At 32.9% G+C, this 18,838-nt stretch overlaps 2 protein-coding genes across 2 annotated transcripts in view; both read right to left on the bottom strand.

Moving 5' to 3' along the window:
• LOC125053313 (5-hydroxytryptamine receptor-like) overlaps positions 1-18,838 on the bottom strand; it is a 31,239-nt gene that overhangs the window by 9,335 nt on the left and 3,066 nt on the right. The window lies entirely within an intron of this gene.
• On the bottom strand, positions 7,463-9,369 carry LOC125053314. Its single transcript, XM_047654634.1, has 4 exons — positions 8,666-9,369; positions 8,554-8,583; positions 8,333-8,395; positions 7,463-8,198 (listed from the first exon to the last, which is right to left on the bottom strand). The coding sequence occupies exons 1-4, from the start codon at positions 8,708-8,710 to the stop codon at positions 8,028-8,030; spliced, it is 309 nt and encodes a 102-aa protein (XP_047510590.1). The 5' UTR covers positions 8,711-9,369; the 3' UTR covers positions 7,463-8,027.

Below are 18,838 nucleotides of genomic sequence, written 5' to 3'. Positions count from 1 at the left end.
ATAGATTTATTAGCACATGCGTTATCTTCATTAGCGTTGGTTTACATTTCAAGAGAGATCTATTGACTGTTTGCAAATGCAAAATCGATGTTGCATCGCAATTATACTAAGTAATGAGGCATTGAAGTGTGTTAATAGCACTCACAGGCTTAAGGATATCTAAAAGTTCCGTCATTATAATCTCTATCTATCTATGCAATTATTTTGACGACTCATGGGTCTAGTGGTTAGTACCCCTGACTGCGAATCCATGGGTCCCGGGTTCGATCCCCGGCTGAGACGAACATCGATGTGATGAGCATTTGGTGTTGTGCTTAGGTCTTGGGTGTTTAAATATGTATTTATATGTCTATCTATCTATAATATGTATGTATATCCGTTGCCTAGTACCCATAACACAAGCTTCACCAGATTAGCATAGGACTAGGTCAATTGGTGTGAATTGTAAAAAAATAAAAAAAATATTGTTTAAAATCGGTTCTAAACTTGAAAGCTTACTAATAATTGCAACGTATTGTGAAAAATAAGTTTTAAATTAAATTAACGCGATATTACTCGACTGGAACCGGATGAAATTTTAATCTAAGCGTACCGATAAAGGAGCGATTACATAGTAAAAAAATATCTAGATTTTGTTTTATACTATTGAACACATTATATTATATGTTCCCACCATCAAGGATATGGAAGAATCTATTTTCTATGTGGCTTTAGGATGTATTTTTAGTTATTACTAAACTATTACTAAAGTTCTAAAGACAGGAAAATCAATTATCTTGTAGCGGGAAATTCGTTCATTAAAATTGACAGTTGGCAGAAACCATTAAATATTGTGTTTCTAGGAATTTATATTCAGTACATCAGAATTAACATTGTCTCATACCAATTTATTTTATAAAAGTCAAGTCAAATCATTTATTTCAATTAGACCACTTGAAATGGCACTTTTGAACGTCAAATAAAATATAAAGATTCTTGTTGCCCTTTCCAAAAGGTGTCATGTGGAGAATAATGGGTAAGAAACTCCACACTTACTCTTTTAAAATAGGTTTTACAATACTTTGTTTATTAGTTAAATAATTATATGTGAAGAAATTGTACTCCTAGAATAAAACTACTATACTAAAATAGACATAAAGGTATACAAATTAAGCAATGCAGCAGATAGGTCAATTATTGTATTGTTAGTAAACATGTTCCTCACATATTTACAAATATCGAACCGTAGATTATACATTAAAGAGATTAAAAAAAAAGAATAAAACCGAGTGAGATAAAAATAAAATAATTACAGTACGGAAACCATTCTCCGTAGCTTACGGTCATTCGTCATATGACAAGAGACAAACAAGCACTTTATGTCTGCAGCAGCTATAAACATAAATCCTGTTTTGAATAAATATACTATCAGCCAGTATGCATAACACGAAAACACGTTAACTTTGACGATTTTCCCGATTTATCGCTTACTCTAACACGTTAAGATATAACGATCGTATTTCCTTAATGTTTATTCTACAGTATAAATTGTATAAATATTTAATTTAACATAACTACTCACATGTTTAGGTTTTTCAATTATATAATACTAGTAGACTCGGCCAAGCGTTGCTGTGGCTAAGATTTTTGTTATATGTATTACATAGTAGTAAACTATTCAAGAGAAAAGGCAGGAGAACACCAATCCACCATGCTTTTTTGGTGGTTATGCCATTAAATTGTAGCTTATTAATTATTTTGATAAGGATCAATACCTAGGTACGAATAAAGAGCCTTTTCTAGCGGTGGTATTTTAATAAAAAAAAATTATAAAAGGACGCTTATTGTGACGTAACTATAAAAGATAGAGACATGCTTTCACGACAATTTTTATAGATAATGATGTGTCCTAAAAAATTGTAGTACATCATTTAGTTCTATCATTAATAGTTTTCGCAGCGCATACGATTGAAGGAAGTTTTTTGTTTATTTTTTTACACCTTGGATTAGATTATTCAAGTTTTAGTAAACATCCCATTTTTTTAAAATGAAACATAGCCTATGTCACTCGGGAATAGTGTCGCTTACCAACGGTGAAATAATTTTTGAAATCGGTCCATTAGTTTCAAACAAACAAAAAATCTAAAAATCTTTATAATATTAGTATAGAAGTATAGATAGCGATAGTAAGACTACTAAATTCAACTAACGATTTATATTGTCGGATTATATAACCATTGGTATGATAATATGTGCCACAGACATGCATTGAATATGAATTACAAAGCAGGAAGTCCCACTTCCGGTGTCGCGATATCGCACCGGGATGTATGTTTCCGGAAGCTACTTTTCTATTGTTTTAACGGTCTTAGTTATCAAGTTTATATCAAGTTTTACACTTAAATAATATTCTGATTATTCTGACGTTTCGCGTGCATAGCCACGAGTTGTCAATGTCAAACGATAGAATTTTAAGTGTATAGTGCCACATACTTTTCTTGGCCGGCTGAAATTGGTATAACCACTAGGTTGGTGTTTATTTTCTGTAATTTCTTGGTGCGTATAATAAATCAAAGTATCTACCAACATCTAATAAAAATCTATTTTATATGTATTTTTTTATTTCTTGCATTAATTACAATAGCAAAGTTTTAAATATGGAACAGTTCTAATCAGAACTAGAATGAGAACAGTATCTAGCAATCACTAGGTATCTTAAAATATATAATAATAATAATAATACAGGTAACAAAACCTATCACATCAGGTGTTCTTAAGTTTGTGCACATTCATTTAAGCCTAGAACTGTATTTTCTAGATACTAGTATACATTGTTTTATTAAGACATTTCAGTAAAGTATTAAGTTAGCCTGCATGACTTAAACTATTCTTAAAACGGTAAATTTTCTTTTACTGGCAATACATCCATCACAGCGACATTGTTATCGGCCAAGAATAGTATATGGCACTGTAATTTACTTCCTGCATATAACTTAAGGAATACTGATTAATTGCTAAGTATTCATTAGTTTATTTATTGATTAGTTATGATTATATTATGCGGCTTTTAGATCATATCGTATTTGACACAACCATTCAGATATCGTCCATATATAGGCAAAACGAAAGACGATACCGTGCGGTTTCTTTGATTTAGAAAAAACTTACGTAATAACAAACGTACGTGTTTTTTACTAGAGATGCTATTGACCAATCACAATCAAACGAAGCGTGCTGTCGTTTCATCTTAAAATTTTCACTTTCCATATTGGTCAAATAACACATGCAAACATAGGTATTCTAAATGTCGGCTTATGAAACTCGATAGCAAAGTAAGTTAGGTAAGTTTGTTTACGTTAACAAAGTCAAAACAAAGAAAAATATACACCACACTTTGGGGAATTGATAGTATAAGTACTCCCAAAAGCCTTTTCAAAATTTTATTTATTATTTCCGGGAGTATATGAAAACTAATATTATTGCGCATAACGTATAATGAATTAAGTCATATTACGCAAGAATTGATTATTGAAAACGAATTATACGCTTCGTCGGTTGGAAATTTGCTCTTCAAGTTAACATTTTATTATCCACTTAATGAAGTGAGAACTCTTCCATCGCTGATTGGTCTTTAACTAATTATATTTATTACTAGAAATATCTGTATTCATTTAAATAACAGGGTTTCCTCACGATGTTTTTCCATATATACTACGAGTATATATACTACTTACTATACAGAGTGAAATTAATTGGATAGTATTAATTTTAAATCCTATCTTAGATAAATACTTTCCAACTTAATTGGACACATGATTTTTATAATTAGACAACATTTTATGTGTGTAAAAAAATCTCTCACAGTACAATACTACATTCCAGAATGACATTGTTAATAATGGATTATATTAATAGTTCAGCCGTTTTTACGAGTACAGGTAATTTCTGTAGACTTATTAACGGTTTATTATTAGTATAATCAATTACTTTTAATTGGTGGTGACCAGTGGTTCGAGACCAGTAGTTCGGTTTTGGTACCGCTAGATCGACAGAGTAGAGGACCTGCTGTAGGTGAAAGCTATTGGAAAATAATTTATCTGCCTATATCGGACACTCGCTTCCACTAATTATTCAAAGAATGGTGGAAGCTGACAATGACGGTCCCTGGAATGCCTTCAAGGCTTTTTGTGAGGCCGTCATGACTCAGAAAGAGAATGCGTAGCGTCAGTCTGAAAGTGATTCAGATGCTTCGCCGGTAAGGAAACCACAACCAGGGCAGAGACGGCGTAAATATTAAGTTTGCGTCCCACATAATCCCTGCTGGGGTAAAATGCCGCATGGATATGCATAACAGCATGACGTAAAAAACAGTGAAAGCTATTGGTGGAAGGTAGCACATGACTGGGAGCGCTGGAAGTTTCTTCTTTCGGAGGCCTTTTGGGTCGCAGAGTCAGCGGAGTGAGTTAGTGAGTGAATTCATTTTAATAATATGGTCCATAACAGTTTCGTTGCCGAGAATCAAGCCACCTGTGTGTTACCTAACAAATTACGCAATTTACAACAGAAATTTCTGTAATTCTAGAAAATAATGAAAATATATTACAGCACCTTAGCTTTGACATCTCTCGCAAACTTTTCTCAGAATATTCGCAATGCAATTTCGTATTTTATGAGTCGCTTTGTCTACGTAGTTGGAAAATGTTACTGCTTTATAATGGTGCAAATCTTAAAACATGAATTATATATTAAAAGTTATATTATTATATTGGTCGTATTAAACTGAATATGAGAGAAATATAATTAGTTCTATTAGGCATATAACCATTGATTAAAAATTAGCTGAGTTTGACAATAAATAAGGTTTGTGTAGTATCAGTTAAGTAGACACGAGCGTAATATAGATATAACATTTGTGTATACATTTACTAAGTATATCATATAGTGGAACAAGGGGAACACAGGTATCTTTTACTGAAAGTGGTCTCCAAACCTAACAATTGTAATGCATATGCACTTCTAACGAATAAATAAATTTGTATTTAAAAAACCTTACTAGTCACTAAGTACCCGTATTTAATTTCTCAAATTATTGATATAAAATGGATGGATGGATTGCCGATTCGTCGATGTAATGAAAACATTTATTGTATGTTTTGTTTAATATTCAATGGCCGCGTTAATTGATATAATTCGCGTAAAATGCAAGTGATACGGTATTGTATAATGAATAAATGTTTTTATCGTATACGCGAAAGAAAAGGTTTATTTTGTTGAACTTGTATACACAATACAAAATATATAATGTTGGCAGTTTTTAGTCCCGAAAAATATGTTGGCCACGCTCAAAAGATGTATGTAGTAAACACTGGCCAAGTTATCAACCGACATGTATATTGTATATCGCACCTTTAGAATAGAACAGACGTATCTCAAAAAATCATTATTTTGGGAAAACAAAAATGAAGTTTAGAATCTGCAAACTTTCAACTTTGAACTGATTTAATTAATTAATTTTGTATGATAACATATCAATTATTTGATTTCTATATTAACTTAAGTATATCTTTTGTAAAATATGAGCAAAAAAAAATAGTATGTTGCATTATTTTTTACTAAAATTAAGGTTTTTTACAAAGGTTCCCAATTTAAGTCAGTATTAAACTGTCTTTTTTTAAAAGACCGTTTTCGTCTTAGGTCTCTTTTATTCTGAAATCATTGTACTGTTTTTATCCTATTTATGAAAAGTGCTCTACAAGTATAAACTGAACATATGCTGTCGTGTCACATAAGGAAATAAGTCATTTTATATTTTAAAAAATCTGTGTAAAATAATACACTTTTTTATTTTCAAAAGACTTATATTATTAAGTCATACACTTCAGAACAGGAAATAAACATAATAATCTCGTTTGTTTGAGTCGAAATCTGCAAATATAAAATTAATAGAAACAAAACAACCTTACAATTATTGTATTATCCATAATAGAAATAGCTTTTTCAAAGTACAATTATCACAATCTTTCGTAAATCAGTCTTCAGGCAATTTGCACAGCCAATGTTCATAATAATTAAGTTTAATTTTCTTTAACAAATACAAGAACTTGTACACAAGTTTCAATTTCAAATAAATATTCATCGTTTAACAAAAATGTTTTAAGAAACTAAAAAAATCAAAATTTTAAATAAATCAATACTTTTTTAATACAGTTCTATTTAAAACTAAAAACTAAAACCTATAGCAGAAGAGCCTGTTATACTTATAAAAATAATTATTAAATAATGTTATTATAAAAATCAGCATAATAATGAGGTATCAGATTATGTTCAATCAAGGAACGTAAGTCAGTTTTTTTCCTCTCAGATAACACCAATCTTTGGGAGTATGCTTTGGTCATAGCAATTTCTCTTATATCACTTATCTTCTTCCTTTTGTTTCTCATATTTACCTTGTTGAACTAATTTTGACTATAAGATGCCTTATAGTAAAACGTAAACGTATCATCTTTAGTAAATTTAAGAATTTTTACATCATTCCAAGTCACATTGGCATTATTTTCATTTTCACTAAAATTATAAGCCCATTTCTCTTGAAACATCTTTAAGTCCCAAAAAAAATCATACGTTAATTCTTGAACAATCAACGGATTTCCGTTTTTTCGCGAATTTTTTATTAAAGTGACGTATTGACAAGGTGCGTATATGGGTCCAGCCTTTTTATTCCGTTGGATTTCCATTTCAGTGAGGTTGTGGACGTTGTCCCCTTCATTTTAGGTATGACCCTTTATTAGGTACTTTTGGGTTATAGACTGGATGTTCTCAAAATGTGATACTGCGTAGGAATATAAGCAAGCTACATATTTATTTTTGTTTTGTCCGCAGCAATGGTCGGAATAAAACGTAACGTGATGGCCTGACCCTGATGTCTTGCATTTAAAATCTCCAAATAATTAAGAACACACGATCCGATCTCTGAGTTTCGCCCCAGAAAAAACTGTAGACGTCTCCATAAGCTCCAATATCACGTTTGTGTACACTTTCTGTATTTTCCTCCAAATTGTTGTCTCTTTTCTTTAGTAATTCCACGATTGTAAAGTTGAGGCAATTCAGTTGTGTTTTGTAATACCGCTAGGACATTGCATTTGCAGGTCGAACACTGCACAAATATGGGTTTCATCAATGTTGAGTCGATAATTATGTTTCTCTTTTCGGGATAAATCTTTTTCTTTTAAATGACGATCATATTTTTCTTTTAGTTGTAGTTTTTTTCTGGAGAAACTAGTTCATATTCAAAACTGTCTTTCTTGGGTTGGAAAAATTCAATATTAAACTCTTTTGTGAAAATGTCATAATATTATAAGCAATATTCAAATGTAGCTTTTCCTGCGTCGCGTTGATCTTTATCAAAATCTCTCCAAAGATCCATTATTGTTTTCTCTCCACCTATATATTCGCGAGAAGTTGAAGACCTTAAATAATACGATTGAATCCTTGGTATCCAATTAATGTGGTTCTTTATATCTTGTAGGATTGCTGGTTCTATCCTTTTTCTATTCTGGTTTTTACCTCGGTTATCTTTCTCTATGAAACCTTGCGCATCTGTCTTCTTTTTAACAGTTCTTATTTGCCTGTCACATATACCTAACGTGTTTATAAAAAAAGTTTTGCAAACTCTAATTTTAGTATCATTAACTGTAAAATATAATGCATTATTAGGCTGTCTTGGTCTAGCTGCATTTGTGTATTTATATTTTGGTTTTACTTCTATCATGCAATTTCTAACAAAAGATCTCTGTAATTCTACGTTTCCTAGTGCCCAATATTTTTTAAATAATAGATTTCTATCGATCTCATTTATGTTATCGACACATTTGACTCTACATTTGCTGGTACATGGATCTTTTATTGAACGAGCAGGAACAATTTTTATAGATTTAGTGTTAGAAACATATTCTTTCCCAGTATTTCACAAAGTTTTTGCAACAATTTGTTTCCAATTGTTGGGATTTCGTAGACGTTTTCGTAGGTTATCAAATAAGTGAGTATGCAATTTATTTCATGGCATTAAATAATGATTTCCGTAATGAGAAACCAACCCTAGGTATGTTTCTTTTGCCATCGCAAAGTTCGTGTGCATGATTTGATAACAGCACTCTTTTTTCAGGTGTGCCTTCTATTATTGATGAACTAGATGGCCGAGAGGTATCGCTTTCATACTCATTCTGTAAACATCATAACCACTATTAACCTTCTTAAAGCTGGGTGTACCTACTTACCGTACCTACTTAGTTATAAAACTAAAAAGAAAATTATGGGAAAAATAAAAAATTAGGAAAACACATTAACATTTAGTTACCTGAGTCAACTTTCGTTTTCTTTGCTCAATAGAATGAGGAATGTTCTCTTTATTAATTTTATCCTGTAACGATAAAGCACAAAAACATAAACATTTCATATCCTACTTACTGTGATGCATTTCCGTAAAAACAATATCTAATAAATAGAAACAAGGAATAGGTATATAAAATTACAAGCCGCGTCACTAGATTTCCGCATTTGGTCCAAGGGCCAACTTACATTTTTGTAATTGCATGGTACTACGTCCACCTGAAAACGTTTAAGATAATTACGATAACTGTTCGAAAAACCACTAAATTCAATTAGTGTAATGTAAATATAAAGAAATAACCATTATTTGTAATTTCTCAAATATTAAGTCTGCTCTTCTCTTCATTTTTATTCTTATCTGAAACAAACAGGTCTACTAATATAGTTTAAGTATTCGGTATTTAGGAAATACAGAGTCCTAAATCTTATTACAGAACATAAAAACACCCACATTATATAATTATAAGGACTCATTTAATGAAATAGCTCATTTATTTGTCGGCAAATTAGTGTAGTAATGACACATTTTGATGTAAAATGTATTGAAGTCCTTGGTTTTATTTTAAAAGGGGCTCAATTCTGTTTAGTCCTTGTCACTATTCTTAGTTTTAAGTATTAAAGGGACCTAATTACAATTAGTCCTATATGTAAAAATCAAAATCGGTAATAAAAAGACCTAATATAAAAAAGAGTCTCTCTTATACTGAAGATTGAGAAGTTTACTTACCTGTTTGTTCAGTACACAAGTGACTTATTACGTTTTAGGTCAGTTCACTAATAAACTTGCGACGACTTGTTTGATGCATCACTAATTGCGTCGTTACCGATCCGAGCGGCGCGGGTAGAGGTAGGCAGTGTGAAAGAGACCGAAGTATCGTAATCTTTATTCTAACATAAAAACGCCGCTTCTTTATTATTCACCTAAAAGTGCGTACCTTTTAGTGACCCTCTATGACCGTAACTCAATTTCTTAGATTTTTGAGTTAAGTCACTACTATTCTGAAGGTGCGATATGTTGTTATTTCCGCCAACTGACCCAACTCCGCACGGACTCGCCTGTCCACTATATGCCGACAGCGAATTGTATCTTACTTCGGCCATGCAATGCGCCGGCGATGAGAACTTGGAGAAACTGATCATGGTTGGTAACACAGAAGGCAAAAGATCACCAGGCCGTTCACCAACCCGATGGACTGATCAAGTGAAAGAGTCTTCGTCCTTAAACCTATACAATGTCATAAGAGAGGCGCTGGACAGAAACTAGAAGATCAACATGGAGTTACATTAATCAAACGGTTTTTTTCATTGATTATATAATTTAAGAGAGTGTTTCTCACTAACCACGATGAAAAGCACTGAAACAAACGCGTTTATATTGTTAAGTTATATTTAAAATTAATAAATTAATTAAAAAATTACCTAGAAACGGTTTAAATTCGTTGCTACATATTTAAACAGTGATAAATCTTTGTCAGTTTCTGCGAACGATTAATGGTGTATTCTTTCATGCGTTGAAACCACGTGCCTTTATACGATTTGAGAATAAATCTCGCTCCTACGATACGCGTCGTTGCGTTTCGTTCTACAGCTTATAATGCGATATTAGATTTTTTTGTTCTTATTTTGTAAGTGATACCGCCGCCCATATACACTCACATTGCTGGAGGGCTCGCAAGTGCGTTCCCGGCTCCTTAAAAATTGGTACGCTTGAAGGATTCTAAGTCGAATTGGTATTAGGGCTTGAGACCGACAGCGTGAGCTAATGTCATGCCCGAAGAAATTCGTTTGCCATTAGTGGGTCACGCCTGTCGAAAAGTAATTTTGTCTCAAGCCCCTTATCACGAGTTCGAGTTTTTATAAACGCTATCTTCGTAAAATATCTTATTATTGTATGTAACTTAGTTTTACTGAACTGCCCTGCGATTCTGTAACTCACTTCACAACTCACACAGCGGTTTTCGCATCGGCGGTCGCTCTCAAATCAGTCGTGAAGCAGTTATTTTATGATTTGGCATTCTGAAAAGGTGGGAGCTTGTACTTTATTGTTTATCAGAATGTCAAATCATAAAATGACTGCTTCACGACTGATTTGAGAGAGACCGCCGATGCGAAAACCGCTGTGTGAGTTGTGAAGTGAGTTACAGAATCGCAGGGCTGCAATGTGAGAGCGCCAAGGGCGTCTATGATCCAAGTTTGGAAGTATCCGGTTTGTGAGGTGGATAAAAGGGCGGGTATAGCCTACCCGGAACTTAAGAGAGCTGAGAGACTGAAGTGGGTTGTATCCTCCCGTACATACGGAGAGCATGTAAATGAATATTGAGCAGTAAGAAAAATGCTGCTGAATTTTGCAAGTTATGTAATAATCCATTGGCACTCCAAGGCTTTAACTCAAATTGCATCCTTTTCTCTGATCATTTTTATTTCATAGAAAAGTAGCTGGTCAGCCTTGTGTGCTCGACTTAATCCGTCTAAGCCGGTTTCCTCACGATGTTTTCCTTCATCGTACGAGCACTTAGACAGAAAGTCCATTGGTGGACAGCCGGGGATCGAATCTAGGACTTCAGGTATGAGAGTCGAACGCTGAAGCCATTTTGCCCACACTCCTTTTTAATAGAAATGATGATTTCTTTCTTCAAGTTTGTGTTTTCCGTTAAGTAAATACTAGTATTGTAGACTTATAAAAATAACTTTAGAATTGGTTAAAAATTGACCCTTGCCATGTGAGCCTAAGGAATACCCACAGTGAACATATAAATAGTATAATAATTGAGGACTTAATTACAAATTTTTTATAGAAACGAGCCTAACGGGACACCAGAAAAAGGTAGTCATCGCAACCCAAGAACTCCTATTTAAATAGATGTTTTGTCATCTATGAGGGAGGGGTATGCTTTTTTTTAACTGTTGGAGGTCGAAAATAGTCTAAATTGTATATAGACAAAGTCAGGCAGTAGGAAATATAGAGAACGATTCACAATAGTCATTTAGCGGCCATACATCTATGTCGGAATTGTGGATCATAAATTTTTCACACTTCATATATCATGTCGGATGTTCGGGAACCAACAGTATTGAACATCATGTATTATTATTCTAATTTTTGGTTTACGGTTCAATGTAAACATTAATATCCTATTATTCCTTGAATTTTTCTATAGTAAAAGTGACTCGCGTTCAAACAATCATACCTATAAGGTTGTATCTAGTACAAACTTCTTATATACACAGTAAAGGCAGGAAGAAATTGAGAAATAAATTCGTCAATCAATATTCAACAGTGTATAATATACTAGCTGACCCGGCTAACTTCTAATATAACTAACTTCTAAAAGTTAGTTATATTAGATATATAACTAACTTTAAGATATATCGTGTTAACTTTAGTTAAACTTAATTTAGGATTTCATTAAGGTAATAACATTAATACATTACAATTACAGAAGTGTTTTATTGCTTGCCATTGCGAAAGAAGAAGGACAGTTTTACACATAAAGCCTCTTTTATCTCTAGCGCCAATATTGCGATACTGCATGTTAAAACACTTTCTGATATACAAAATTTTTTGATGAGGTCATGTCTTCGATCAAGATCAAAACCTGGTTATGCATCACCTCATTCTCTTCAAGATTTCTTGAACTGACACGAATTCGATGTAAAATGGTGTGTAATTTTGTCAACAAATGCATCACATTTGCAGTCGTAAAATTAAATAATTTATTTATTGTTATTCGATAACTTATCCGATATTTTACTACTTTTTTTTGCTATTCGGAGTGGAGAAGAATCCACCAAAAAACAGATAACTGACATCGGTCCAGTTGAGGTCTCGCCGTCTTGAGTTATAAGTGGTGTAACTAACACGACTTTGTTTTATATATTTAGATTCCATCTTTATATCTTTAGTATAGTTGTTTTTGGTTATATATCATTTGTTAGCTGTAGGATTTCAAAATAAATAAATATTAGTTTTGAAGACAGCAGAGATGAAAGCGTTCGATAACCAATAATTTAGTCAGAATGTATCGATTAGCGGAATCGGCTGTTTAGTATAAAAATAGATGTGAATTGTCTATTTGTAGCTACTTAATGCTGAACGTGGCCATTTTAATGGGCATTATAAATTGCACTGTATATTCTAAGTGTTTGTTTGGGCTTCGTATAAATTATTGTAGTCATGCGGGCCGTAGCGAACTTACGGAATATATATGTTAACGTAAAATTGTAAACACCGTTAGATTGTAATCTATCGGTTATCGGTTATCGGTATTCGGTAGATTGTACTACACTAACTTAGTTATCATTCAAACTTCTTTGGTCAATTACAGATTAATTTTACTTCCCAACAATTTCATATAACTACCGAATAATAATACGTTAATTTGTAAGCAGTTCGTTGAGGTTCACAATCTTTCGACAGTTTACAATCTCGCGAGATAGATTACAATCTAACGGTTTTTACAATTTTACGGTGACATATACAATTAACACAGAGATGTTAATGAACATCTTTGGGTTTATAATATTATAATATCGAAATGCATAATGTCGAAAATAAATAGCTAGTGTCTTGCTTTTTTTCCTGCGATACATTTAATATATATTGTCGTAATTACGAATTACGATTAGTTATTCTATATTATATATAGCTACAACGATAGTCGAATTACTTGCAGTGTTGTCGGGTTCGTTTCCCGGTTGCAGCAATTCTCTCATAGTAAGAATCTCTCACAATAGTACATTTTAAACGTAGTTACCAAAAAAAACTGTCATAGCTAATTCTTCACGTTGTTAGACAATACTGTAACGGATTTAACGTGACATAAATAAATTTACTGTAAAAATGAAAGTCGTCTTGTGTATTTATTCAATATATTATATTAAATTAGTCAATATATTAAAGTCGATTAAGTAATTGTAATTTTACGCTTTTAGTCATGCATATAAGCGTTACTCAGCCACTCGGCGACACATATACAGTAATTAACCAAATAATCTCACTTTATTTCGAGCGTTATTTATTCGGTTTAATTAAATTTTTAACTAAATATTACGACTTTGCATCAAAGTATTCTGCTTTATCGGACCGTAACAAAGGAAATTACACGTTAAATAAAAGTTTCAATATAAGACGCCTGGGGTAAGCACCATGAAAGCTGGTTTTCCCCTCACGGCGTATAAGCATCGCAATCCGACGGGGAATTGCTGCCGGCATTATGAACTGAGAGATTTTTAACTTATCTTTTATTTTATTTATCTTCTCTACTACGATGTATTTTATAAAATACTAGCTGATCCGGCTAACGTCCTTTTGCCATGTATATCATTTATATTAAAAAATAGGGGTTAATCGTAGAGGGGGTTAAATGAGGAGTATGTATTGTTTAATGCTGTATCATAAATTTTTTTATCTAAAAATTTAAAAATTTAGAGGGATGAAAAATAGATGTTGTCCGATTCTCAGACATACCATAAATATGCACACAAAATTTCATGAGAATCGGTCAAGCCATTTCGGAGGAGTTTAACTACAAACACCGCGACACGAGAATTTTATATATTAGATTTTTCTATATCACCCATGTACGTATTGGTTAATTCTATTTTTAATTCCTTCGTGAACGAGAGCTTTATTTATCTGTCGAAAGAATAAGATTTTGAATGGGTTTGCTATAGTAGCAAAGGTCAGCGTTTTTAATAAAAAAATATTTGAATTATTTATAAAATTAAGTAAAACATTCTCGGCTCTTTTGTTTTGACGCAAAAAATAAAGATTTTACTTTTATCGACGGAAACAAAAACAGACGTTCATAGGTTGTTGCGTGTGGTAATGGAAGTCTCAGTCAAACCTAATAGTTTTCCGATATTGAACGCTACCTTGAGCTTGCGGTTTCCCTTACTTGCCATAAAGTAATTTGGAATCTATACAGATAAATACTTAGAGAATATACATACTTATGTATCTATAGGTATCTGTTTTAATTTGAATAGTCTTTAAAAATTAATCAATTAATATAAAACCTTTTTGGAACAAACAGTGTTGCGATGCTAAAGACTGGTCCAACACTGCTCTAGTGTAAATATAAGACGAAAAAAATTAAACACAGTCTCTATACCACAGCGCGTTTTGTGCTTAGTTTGGATGGTACAACTTTCGTGGATGCAGCGAGCTCATCATATTAATTAGTTCCTACCTATAATTATTCTGTTTGGGTATTTTATTGTTATACTAGCTGACCGTTGGGTGAAAATTAGGGGTTGTATGTATTTTTTAATGCTGTATCATAAAAAAAATAAAAACAAAAAAAAAATATCTAAAAATTAAAACAAAATAATTTAGGGCTGGACTACCCTTAACATTTAGGGGGATGAAAAATAGATGTCCGATTCTCAGACATACCCAATATGCATACAAAATTTCATGAGAATCGGTCAAGCCGTTTCAGAGGAGTTTAACTACAAACACCGCGACACGAGAATTTTATATATTGTTATATATAGTACGATACAAATAATCACGGTACAAAAATAAAAAAAAATTGTGCACAGTGGTGGCCTCATTCAAGTAGCAGTGCTTACCTATGTAACCAGAGAACTCATTTTCAGAGTCCGAAGTATTCCACATCGATAGGATTGTACAAATACTAAAGATAACGTATTATATATAAATGTCACAGCCAACTAGCTTAATTAGCCGTTCAATTAACAGCCTAGCCTTTTTCTAAACGGCGACGTTTAACTAGCGGCCTCAAAGATGTTCAGCCTGGTGATCAAACAGGAAGGCAAATGACTTGGATCGATGTTATTTCATTACTGGCCTATACGTACTTTCTGCTACTCTCAAATTCGAAACGAAACTCTTCAAACTGTCAATATGGCGTCGGCAAACCACAACTTTTATGTTGTTTTCCAAAGTTTCATGTAAAACAACCAGTACAATGGAAGAATGTAGTGACAATAATAATGTGAATTTGACTTAAGCAATTTAGTTTTAAAAGACATATTTTTAACGGCATATGTCTTTTTTATTTCTGACAAATAATGTCTCTATCGTACGAATGCCTAAGTATTAGCCAGCCAGTTTATTAAATGTTGTAACATACGCTACGGCTGACTATCTTTCAGGCTGCTAGTTACACGGCGCCGTTTAGTTAAAAGGCTAGACTGTTAATCGAAAGGCTAATAAAGCTAGTTGCCTGCGACATATAAATCGTAAGATCTTTGTGAATCTTTGTGAATGTCAAGGTGACCATAACATAGTATTTGTCTTAATTTCTTTAGTTTTACAGTATTAGTATGAAAACTCACATTTGCGTTATAAAAATTCTTCTGAAAACTCTTTATTTATTTAAAATAAAATGTAGTTCGAACAAAATAATTCAGACCCTATTACCACTAGGGAACACACCCTTGAAACTACCACCTTGTGGGGTTACCGGGATTAAGTATAGTTTTTGGTTGGTAACCTAATATTTAGTGTATTAGTTTCCGAGTGTAAGCTAGGGAATTGCAAAGCAATATAAATAATAATTGTATTAAGCATAAGATTACTGAAATAATCAGTTAAAATAAATTAAAGTATTAAAAGCAATAAATTATAGTCATTTACACAATTCTCGGCTATGGAAACAATGTCATAAAATGTTCGCGAGCGCGAAACAACAAACTACAATTGCGATAAATCATACTCGCCTTCGCAGACGACATTATTACAATTGGTTCATAGATTAATTATCGCTGTCATAAAGCCGGTCTGTTCTCTCATATTGTTTTATTTATATTCGTGAAAGAATCCCCAAAATTGATTTGATTAAAACGAGATAAATAGCACGGTAATTTATCGAATCTCGGCTCCACCTTAAAACAACTTATTTGATTAACACGTTCACTGCGGCAAGTAAAATAATAATATTTCATCAGGTGCGGCGGCGGGCCAAAATGCGCCCCCAATGATATTTCCGCCGGTGCGTGGCAGGTCTTTCTAGACCCAACAGCACTAGGATAGATTAAATTGCTATAACTTTGTGGAAACATAATGTATACATTTTTTTTTATATTGTTAGAATGACCTTGAACCCAACGTCCTTAGGTTTGATTCGCCCCGGGATCTAGCAAACAGGAAATGAGAAATAAAGCAGGAAAAGCGGCAGGCCGATACCGACCTGAACCGCACTAGAATATATTTTTAGTAGTGATGGGACAGAGAAATATCGAAAATAAAACAGAATTATCGTAAACTCAACTCAAACTCAAACTCAAAATATCTTTATTCAAGTGGGTAATCAAGTACACTTTTGAATCGTCAAGTTAAATTAATCGTAAATTTACATTTACTACTAAAGGAACTGAAAAATTTATTTATTTACTTATGTATGCCTGTCTTGGAAACAGAAATACTTTTTATTTTTCTTAGTGGTAAATATTTCTTCACTGCTGTCACTATCACTGTCAATAACTGCAAGGCGAATTACTCTATTTTCCTAAATTTGTATTTTTCTTGTATTGCTTGCCATCGTTGATAATATCGAACGCTATGTTAGATCAGTTAGATAGCACAACACTAACTGGTCGGGCGCGCGCTCTGTGCGGTATCGGGTCGCCAGCTGCCTGTTGGGTGGGCGGGCTGAAATAGGCCCACTGCCGCACTCAGCGGATGCAAAGCAGCGTCAGTGCGTGGTAGGTCGATAAAAGCCTGCCGTTATGTTTTGATGGGGAAAACCTACAATTTTGACCGCAAGATGAAATATATATTTGTCCCTGTCGAATTTTTACAAACACCTGAGATAATAGTTACGCACCAGCGAGAGGGACATAGATTTCTTCGTCCGCACCAGCGGAAATACCGCGGCAGGCTGATATCGGCCTGTTACGCAGTGAACGTGTTAATAACATGCCTTTGCCCCTTTTATTTATTACGTTATTTTAAATTGTTTTAAATACCTTATATTGAAATTGACTGAGAAAGAAATTTTGAAGAAGACGTAGAAATTTTGTATTTTCAGCTATATTTGTAGATATATGTTTTTTAATTAAAATAATATTCTATTATTAAAACTTAGTACAAATGTTATCACATGTTTTACTGACATATAACCAAAGACAAAGTATCTAGTAATAAGAATAATAATTAAAAATGTATTTTAGAACACTTATATAAATTTAAAAAGTGTGGTCCCATAATGTTGGCAGTATTTCTTTGCTGTATTGTGATACTTATATCATTGAGAGAAAGCGAGAGAGCGAGAAAAGCTCCAGATCTGGGGTCGGTACTATGATCCGAGACAAACACTGACTTTCACGTATGCTAGACTCTTTTGCATAAATAAAATCTACTGTATTGAATTTTATCGAAATACCTTTAATAAAAACTTCAATTTTTCGATGCAGAATGATAAAATGCCACGATATACGACTACATTCCGGCATACTCCCAATATCTATTTTCGGCACAAAATTATATGCGTGTTAGTTTTTAAATTGCGTGGATGATAGAAAACGGATTATCAAACATTAAAATAGCTTTACAGATCGTAAAGAATAAGCAGTCTAAGAAAAAATGAAAATAACTTAAAAATAACAATGTGTATAGTTTGTATAATAAAGATAAGAATTTATGTTCCTTTCCGCTTAAAATGCTTTTTACTACCAATGTGGGTCGGGTTAGCTATCAGTGAGAAACAGGCTGTATTGTATTTAGAAGGAAAGAGAAATCTTTACGAAGTCTAATTCTGCTTATATATAATTGCTGGAAGTTTATTAAGCACTGCAAAAACTAAACCTACGTGATACTACGGAAATGAGAAAACCAAATATAATTTCGGGGTTAGAATTAAAGTTAAACCGTTTCTGATTGCATTTAGTGATTTAATACATTATTAGGAAAAGTTAAAGAAAAGAGCTAGTGCCCTCTTTTCAATTTCAATAAACATCTAGGAGGTGCCACAGATCACAAATGCATTTGTGATGATGAGAAAGTACATTAAAAATTATTAATTCAATCTAAGTATCACCGTTTTTTCATTAGCCCTTTCTTGGCATAGGGCTCCTACTAATACCATTTCTGTCTGCACTGTACTACCCTCTGTCATGAGACACCCTTTAAATTGTTCCTCTGTTCCTTTTATTGTACATTGGGCACCACTTTAATACTTTGTTGTTCCACTTTTCTGTTCCTTTTACCATCCCGCCCATTCCACTTAAGTTTATATACTTTTTGTATCCGCTACCTTACTTTCTTAATGTTGTATTATTTTTTTTATCTCTTTTATACTACTTTGCTTTTTCTATGACTTTATGATTCTGCTGCAGTCCAAACATACATGTTTTGGCTTACCTACATTTCAACCAAAATTACATAAAATTTTATGATCATCAAACCTATTCTATGAATAGGTTTAAAATTCATGCGAACCTTTAGAAGCCATACACCGTATTTCAGACGACCGGTGCCATCAAGAGTAATCTCAACGTTGAGTCT

This window comes from Pieris napi, chromosome 10, assembly GCF_905475465.1.
Source record: "Pieris napi chromosome 10, ilPieNapi1.2, whole genome shotgun sequence".
Classification (NCBI taxonomy): Eukaryota; Metazoa; Arthropoda; class Insecta; order Lepidoptera; family Pieridae; genus Pieris; species Pieris napi.
This window is presented reverse-complemented; position numbering and strand designations above follow the sequence as displayed.

Coding starts and splice junctions, on each gene's coding strand:
- LOC125053314 (XM_047654634.1), bottom strand. CDS start 8,710: ATGAAGAGAAGAGCAGACTTAATATTTGAGAAATTACAAATAATG. Junction 8,584..8,665: donor TTGAGAAATTACAAATAATG/GTTATTTCTTTA, acceptor AAACGTTTTCAG/GTGGACGTAGTACCATGCAA. Junction 8,199..8,332: donor GAAAACGAAAGTTGACTCAG/GTAACTAAATGT, acceptor TGATGTTTACAG/AATGAGTATGAAAGCGATAC.